This window comes from Triturus cristatus, chromosome 3_1 (assembly GCF_964204655.1).
Source record: "Triturus cristatus chromosome 3_1, aTriCri1.1, whole genome shotgun sequence".
NCBI classification, from domain to species: domain Eukaryota; kingdom Metazoa; phylum Chordata; class Amphibia; order Caudata; family Salamandridae; genus Triturus; species Triturus cristatus.
Genome location: NC_140583.1, coordinates 271,008,702 through 271,016,645, shown reverse-complemented (window position 1 = coordinate 271,016,645; position 7,944 = coordinate 271,008,702). Strand labels below are relative to the sequence as shown.

The window sequence follows — 7,944 nt, the reverse complement described above, 5'->3', positions numbered from 1 at the left end:
TTCGTCACCACTGCTAACCAATATTTAAGTGCGTGTGCTCTCTCCTTAAAACATGGTAACATTAATTTAGAACCAATTGGCATATTTAATTTACTTATAAGTCCCTATTAATGTGGTACTACAGGTGCCCAGGGCCTGTAAATCAAATACTACTAGTGAGACTGCAGCGCTGATTATGCTACCCACTTAAGTAGCCCTTTAAAACATGTATCAGGTAGGTGTGTGTGTGTGTGTGTGTGTATGTGTGTGTTTGTTTGTTTGCTGTTTTAAACTGCCATTTCACCTTGTCAAAGTAATATTTTTTTAAGGCCCAAACCTTCCTTTTAAATACATATAATTCATACCTAGGGTAGGCCTTGGATAGCCCAGAGGGCAGGGTGCAATGTATTTACAAAGTAGTATATGTACTTTTACGTTTTACATGTCCTGGTAATGAAAAGCTCGTAAAATAATTTTTCACTACTGAATAGCCTACCTCTTCCTTAGGATAACATTGGAATTGTCTTACATTTTATAGATGTATTTTTCAACTGGGAACAGGTACCCCTTCATGTTTGATGTCTCTGGAATTGGAATTTAAAATCTTAGCTTATGGTAAAGACAGATTTTTGTTGCAATTTTGAAAATGCCACTTTTAGAAAGTTATCAAATACGAAAAGGGGTTACCTGGCACCTTCAATACTTATGCTTTATCTTTTTGTAGCATCTAACAAACAACTTTTTTTTTTATTTGACATTGGTTATTTATTAAACCATTCCAATTAAGATTTTATTTCATATGTTTTTAGCAAAATTAACAGATATGAAAAGAAGAAACACCTAAATTTCAAAGAACATCAACAGACAATACATTGAACAATTCACAAATTACATTCATAAACAAAAAAAATTGAAAAGCAACATTACTTATATACAACAAAAAATCCAATCAGTGTTATGTTTTACACCATTATATTGACCACATGCTAATCCTTAGGGCTATCACTCGAACCCCAACTCAAAGAAATACCTAACAAAGGGAACTACTTTCTGCATGTAGAGAGGGAATCACTTTTACAGTCCAAATCCCTCAATAGTAGAAAAATAATATTTGACCATTCCTCAGTGTATCTAGATGCCAACACGTTTCAAAGCACAGGCATAAAGTACTGTGCCTCTCATCAGGGCTTCTGATTCATGGGTATTCACGAAATTCTGATGTAATTTAGTTGAACTCATCGGTTCGCATTCGTGAAAGCAACAAAGTTGCAGGCCTGCGTTAACTCGGGCAGTGGGGCTTGTTGTTTTGCCAAAAGTTATCACATGTTACTCTTAGCAAGTACGGAAATATCGGGAGCCACACGGACATCAATCAACACGCGTTCCGATTTCTTTTTACAGCTCAACCGGAGCGATCCAATGCTATTCAACCAGCCTACACGCACATTACTCAGAGGGGAAGAAAAGAGATGGGAGTGGAATTGTTGTGCCTCAGGTTTTTTAAATTTTTTTTATCAAGGGTGTAATCATAGTGCTTTTCCATGCAGTAGGGAAATAGGCATTTCTTTTAAAGGAAAGATATATATATATATATATATCAGTAATGATAGGCCGTTCTATTTCTGATTTCTGTGTAGGACAAGAATCTTTTTAATTTTGTCCTTAAAAAAGACAGCAAGATTATCACATGGAAGTTGCGAAGGAAAGAACTTGATCTTTCTTCAATGTGGTCTCTATGTTGCGTTCCACCATCGAAAAGAGCTCTGGCCGCGTTTTTACAATTTCTTATCAAGGGTGAGTAGTAGGAAGACTTAGTAGTTTTATTTAGCAATGTTTCATTCAAAATGGCCGTTCTATCTCAAGATCTATCCTTATCATCATATTTACTCCTCCACAGCTGGCCAGGCTTTTTACAGCTGCCTTTAGGCTCCCAGAGGTAGGTTGTTTAACAAGGTGCTGTGGGAGGGATGCAGGTACCTTTTATCATTTTGATGGGAGTTACTGTGTCAAGATATGTATGAACTGTTGATAATCAGAGTATGCAGTAACCCCTTTGTGTCCTGTCTGCTGCTGAATTCAGTGCTTAATTTGAGCGGTGCTTTCCGGTGCTGAGCACCAGCACTTAATTGGTTTCCGGTGCTCGGCACCGGCACCTAATTGTCAACACCACACTTAGGGCAGTCTACCATATGGTGGCGCTGCTCATGTAATTTAGAGATGAGCAGTATAACAGTTGTTTAGGAAAACAATATACGTTAAAATTGCTAATCCCTGCCTCCCCAGCCATTCCTTTAGCTTTGGGAACCTGGAATAATCTGAACTGTGGCATTTACATGTGAGAGTGATGGTTAGTTATTATTTGGCAGCCATGACAAGGGCGATGGGTGGTGAAAGCTGTAGTGTCCTTCTGGTCAGAGCCCTGGCACTTAATATTTTACAAATTAGGCACGGGATGAATTTACCCTTTTTGCACTGGGAATGGTAGATGCTGTCCTGAGTTACCCTCAGGCACTTCATAAATGTTGATTTACGAAAGAGATCTCTAGATCACATGACCGTAACAAAACCAAGCACAGGTTCCGTCAATGATGTTTCAGTGGGAGTATCCACACAGATGACGGATCCTGTGATGGAAGAAACGTCGTGGGTTGCAGACTGCAGAGTGTCCAGCCCGTGGAGTATGTGAGCTCTATCTGAGGTTTGCTGCTGGAGTTACGGAAAAGAACATCCCTGTAAGATTTCAAGAGTGTGAGTCTTGAAAGGCCATACTCCCTAGACCCTCAGTTGGAGGCACCAGAGAGTACCATTTAGATACTGGTTCCACAGAACAAAGAAATGATCAGTATGTCAAATAATGGCAATTTTTAAGAAAAGACAATTACTTCCCATGGCACAATGTTCTCATTCCAAGTACCCATGCCCTGCGTATGCTACCAGAAAATCTTTGACCGACCATGTCTCATATATCGGCCCAAACCTTTGTGTGGCACACCACAAAATTTGTAGGCTGAGGAGAGACTGAGCCATGGACTTGACAAGGGCCAAGGCCCAAAGAGCCAAACTACGAACAGAAAGACCCATCATGCTATAAATAGCTTTTTATAGTTCAATGGCCCCTCCAATTTCTTTTTGCAAATTTAGTACATTACTACAATGCGTGACCTTTACTAATTTCTCTCATAAACATGGAAAGATTTAACAGAAATCTTTTTGGTGATGTTTTGATGTGTTAAGTCTACTTTTTATGATGTTATTAAAAATTAGAAGTGGGTGAAAATGCCACTCCGCCGGCGAAGATTGCGGAGCTTTGTCCACTCCTTGGAAAACTCCACTCACCGCCACAGAGTTTTTCCTCATGTGCGGCTCGCAATCTATAAATTGGTTGGTGAGCGAGAATTTGGATCACCTACCTCGTTTTTCGAGCGCTAGTCAGCCTAGCGGCGAGATTTTCCAACGCATGTGGTCACAGCAGGCCGCTACCGTTTCCACTGAAAAAACTGCCACTTGAGTAGAAAATCTACTTGAGCAGCAGAAAGAAGCAACTCCCTCTGGCATGCAGCGTGGTGCCGTTCGACCTAAATGTCAGTGTGAGCTGCGCGACGTACCAAATTCCAACACTCGCAGAACTCCCCGGAATCTTGCTGAGTTTCCCCTTATTAAAAATGCAGGGCCTTTATAGTATTTGAATGCGAATTATTTTTGTATGGTAGTCACTGTAGGTCGAATCACTTCTAGGTGCTTCTACATGTTGCAGTTAAGGAAACTGATGCTCAGTGAGGGACAGTAAATTACCCAGAATCACAGATGTGGCCTAGTTTGGAAGATGGGATTTTTATCAGGTTTTTTTTAACCATATGAGGTTCTACTTCTGCTTTTACAAGAAAACGAATGTCTTGTGCACATTTTTCTTTCAAGAGCTACACCAGTACCCTGTGTTCAATAGGATGGTGTGCAAAGCATACAAATCAAAAGCAACAAATATATCTGACACGATATGAAAAATCATTTTTGAAGAATCAGGCAAAACAAATTATATTCAATCACAAAAGGGCCAAGTGATTATCTGTAAAATAGGATGACACAGTCCTGAAAATTACATGGATTAATAAAAAAGCATGTGTGTTGTTCAAACTATATAAAGAAATGTAATCGCTCTTCATCTGTGGTAATAATAGTTGAGTCCCCTAATTTATCAAACTCAACTATCACACAAGAAACCCTACATTTCAAAGCCACCAATAAAACTGAGTTCCAATGCAATAAAGCCACAAAAGGTAAATTGGAGCTTTATGGGAGAGGCGTGTGAAGGTCACTTGAGCTGCAGTCTGCTAGACACATTTTCTTGTTTTTGCTCTGCTTTTTTATTTTTAACTTCAATATTTGTTGGAGGGAAATTTCAGATTTTGTTTACGCCCATGCCAGTGCCGGCTGGTGGAATTTTAAACTGGTGGGGCGTATTTCAAAAGGCATGAACGTACGGGAGCGAGCGAGCGTAGCGAGCGAGCCCGACGGCAATAAGGGGGGTTCGGGGGGGTTCTCCCCCCGTGAAGAAATTTTAAAAAAATTGGCATTTTTTGGTGCAATTTTCAGCACTATTTATGTGATAAATGGACTGAAAAATCAGTTCTTCTAGGCATTCATAAAAGAAAACTCATACATAATTTCAGAGAATTTCTGTGTTGCCAAGCAAGTCTGACTTCTGAAGATGGCTAGGGGTACTAAGCAAAACCGCTTTGTCTCTACCCATTCCAATAGAAAACACCTAACATAGGTGCATAAACATCCGCAAAGAAACACACTTGTAATTTTGTTCCTACCCGAAATGAAGGCTGGCCACTTCCTTTTCTGCATCAGCTATTCAATGTTGATTGCCCAGTAATCTTCATGACATTAAATAGCTACAAGTATAAGAAATATCCATTCGAAACAAACATTTAATTCTTAGCAAGTCAGCAAAAGCTTTGCATTTTTGAGCGAGGCAATTTTGCAAAATGAAGTAAATATTGTACTTAAAATAGTTCATATAGCGCTCTGAGGCCCTTGGGTCCATCAGTATTTTAGAAAACCACTAAATAAAAATGAGTTATGAAATGAGTGTAATATGCATTGCTTAAAATATAAGAAATATCCATCAACAATCTTTAATTTATTTTAGAAAGAAACAACACAAACTTTATATGTATAAGCAGGCTTGGTAAAAACGTTTTACTTTATTTTTAAATACTTTGCATGCCACTCTCAGTCCCTTGTGCCTGTCAGTACAGTAGAAAATGGCTACATAAAAATAAAATATGAAAATAAATAAATGTATATTTTAAGAAATATCCCTTCAAAACCAATATGATATTTGTAAACACAAACACAATTATTTTAAATAATACTATATAAATTCTTTGCATGCCACACTCAGGTCCTTGTGCTCTTCAGCCAGCACAGCAGAAAAAATTGAATTAAAAGAAATTATGAAAATAAATAAATGTACATTTTAAGAACTTTGAAAACCAATATGATATTTTTAAACAATTAAAAAAATAATAATAATATTGAAATACTTTGCATGTCAATCACAGGTAGAAGGGTTCTTGTCCCTGTTAGTACAGTAGAAAACAGTTAAATAAAAATAAATTACGAAAATAACTAAATGTTGTACATATAAAGACATATACCCTCAAAACCAACATATTTTTAGACACTAACAACAAAAATATTTTAAAAAATAATAAAATATGAAAACAAATATCTATAAATTCACAGATACATAAACACACATATATAAACACATATCAACTGTACAGGAGTTTTATGAATATTAAATGGAATGAGTACATGTCCAACAGTACTTCCTAATGTTATCAAACAAAACAAACCGAGCTATAAACACCTGAAACTATGATTACACATCAGATTAATATTTTCTATTTATATAGAAAGTTTGCTCGTCGATCTTTAATATGAACAAACTTTTCAATTGTTCTTTTGTTGAATTCTGGTATTTCCTTTATTAGCTCCTTTTCCATTGACAGCATAGCCAATGCATTAAGTCTAGCTTGAGTCATAGTGTTTCGCAAAAACGTTTTTACCCTCTTTAGTGCGGAAAAACATCCCTCAGACTCTGCTGTTGTCATGGGTGTAGTAATGACAACTCTTAAAAGCTTTATGGTCTCAGAAAAAGATTTCTCTAAGTTGTTTTCACACAAAAAGCTAAATAAAGCCATGGCACCACCAGTAGTTTGACGGAAGTCACGTCTTCCATACAGGACCGAAAGTTCTGTACGCAATCTAGCCTTGTCTAACATAGGATAGGCTTCTATCGTTTCTGCGAGTGCCTCAGCTGGGAAAGATTTGTCATGTCTTTCAAAAAGGTCACTTCGCAATAGTGTTGCACTTACAAGATGCTTTGTGAATGCAAAGCGCTCTCTGGCATGGACCACAATAATGTCACAGACTTCTTTTGCTTCTTGGGTCAAAGTATTTATTTGCAGTCTTCGGTTTACAAATGTACATTCTTGTGGCAGTGTAGAATCCAAACTGTCAATTGATTCCCGTACTTTGGTGATGCTTGTCACAAAGTCTGTAGTAGCTTTCTGGACATATACAGTGTCAATGTCTCGCTTTTGCAATTGATTATATAAAATGTCTACCTGGGGCATTATACGGTGAAAAAGAAACAGAAAGAATATAAACTCTCTATCATCTAATGTTCTACTAAATCCCTTAGCTTCACATATAGTATTTGACTCAAAATCACCACTGTTTGCAATGGTTGACATGCATTCAAGAAGATCGTCTCTGTATTCATAAATTATCAATATTGCTCGAATATTGAAGTTCCAGCGAGTTGCAGACCCTCTTGGAAGTCTTCTTGAAACTATTTGTTCAAGAATATCAGTCCTTTTCGGGGAACGTGCAAAAAATGCTGTTATACCTCCAATCTCTGAAAAGAAAATTTTAACTCTAGATATTTTGGAGGAAGCCTGTTCCATAATTAGGTTAAGTTGGTGGGCATGGCAATGAATATAATGTGCATTTGGGTAAACATCCCTGATTTTCTTTTGCACCCCACCTGTTGCACCACGCATGACGCTGGCCCCATCGTAGCTTTGAGCAATTAGTTTTCCTTTAGCACATTGGTCAGGGAAAACAATGTTTAATTCATTAAGAACGGCTGAGGCAATTGTTTCTGCAGATGAGTCTTTTAGATGTGTGAAACAATAAAATCGTTCAGCTACCTTGCAATTTCCATCAATGTAGCGGAAGACTAGAACTGACTGTGTCTTAGTAGAGACATCAGTTGTATCGTCAGCTTGGATAGCTACATAATCAGTGCTTCTCAACTGCTGTGTAATATATTCTCTTATCACTTCCAGCATACAGTCCAGCAATTCATTCTGAATAGTTTTAGACGTGCCTTTAAACACTGTGGCTGTTCTTAAATGTGTTTCCATAGCACTGTCAATGCTGGAGACAAAATCAACAAGGCCCCCGAACACGCCAGGATTTAGAGACTCTTCAGTTTCATCATGGCCCCGTAATGCCAATTCAAAGGCACCACAAAAACGAATACAGTCAATCAATTTTGATAAAATGTATCGGTTTTTATCCACTTCTGCATTATGTTTTCTTACTCCCACACGGTATGCTTCGTTCAATTGCTGTACAATGTCCGATTTTCCGAAAAGAGATAATTTCAACATATTTGTCAAATGAGATTTACAGGAATCATGTTTTTTTATTTTTTCAGCCAGATGCTTTAGGTCAGTAACTCCTGTTTTTGTCCAGGCAACTTCACCTCCAAAAAGTAAGCAAGGGAAACAGAATAAAGCATTTTTAGAAGCGCTACCAGTAAGCCACTCTATCCTATCATACCATGTTCTGGTAAACCGACGTGTATAACCCTGTCCCCTATCTTTTGCAGACTGCTCAATTTTAATTTCAGGTTTATCAGCTCCTAATGTTTTCACTTGC

General features: G+C 37.8%; 1 protein-coding gene across 1 annotated transcript; it reads right to left on the bottom strand.

Annotated features, from left to right (window-relative positions):
* Positions 1-5,539: 5,539 nt before the first annotated feature.
* On the bottom strand, positions 5,540-7,673 carry LOC146860088 (zinc finger MYM-type protein 1-like). Its single transcript, XM_085646133.1, has 2 exons — positions 5,941-7,673; positions 5,540-5,567 (listed from the first exon to the last, which is right to left on the bottom strand). Exons 1-2 carry the CDS (start codon positions 7,671-7,673, stop codon positions 5,540-5,542), a joined length of 1,761 nt encoding a protein of 586 aa, XP_085502259.1.
* Positions 7,674-7,944: the final 271 nt, after the last annotated feature.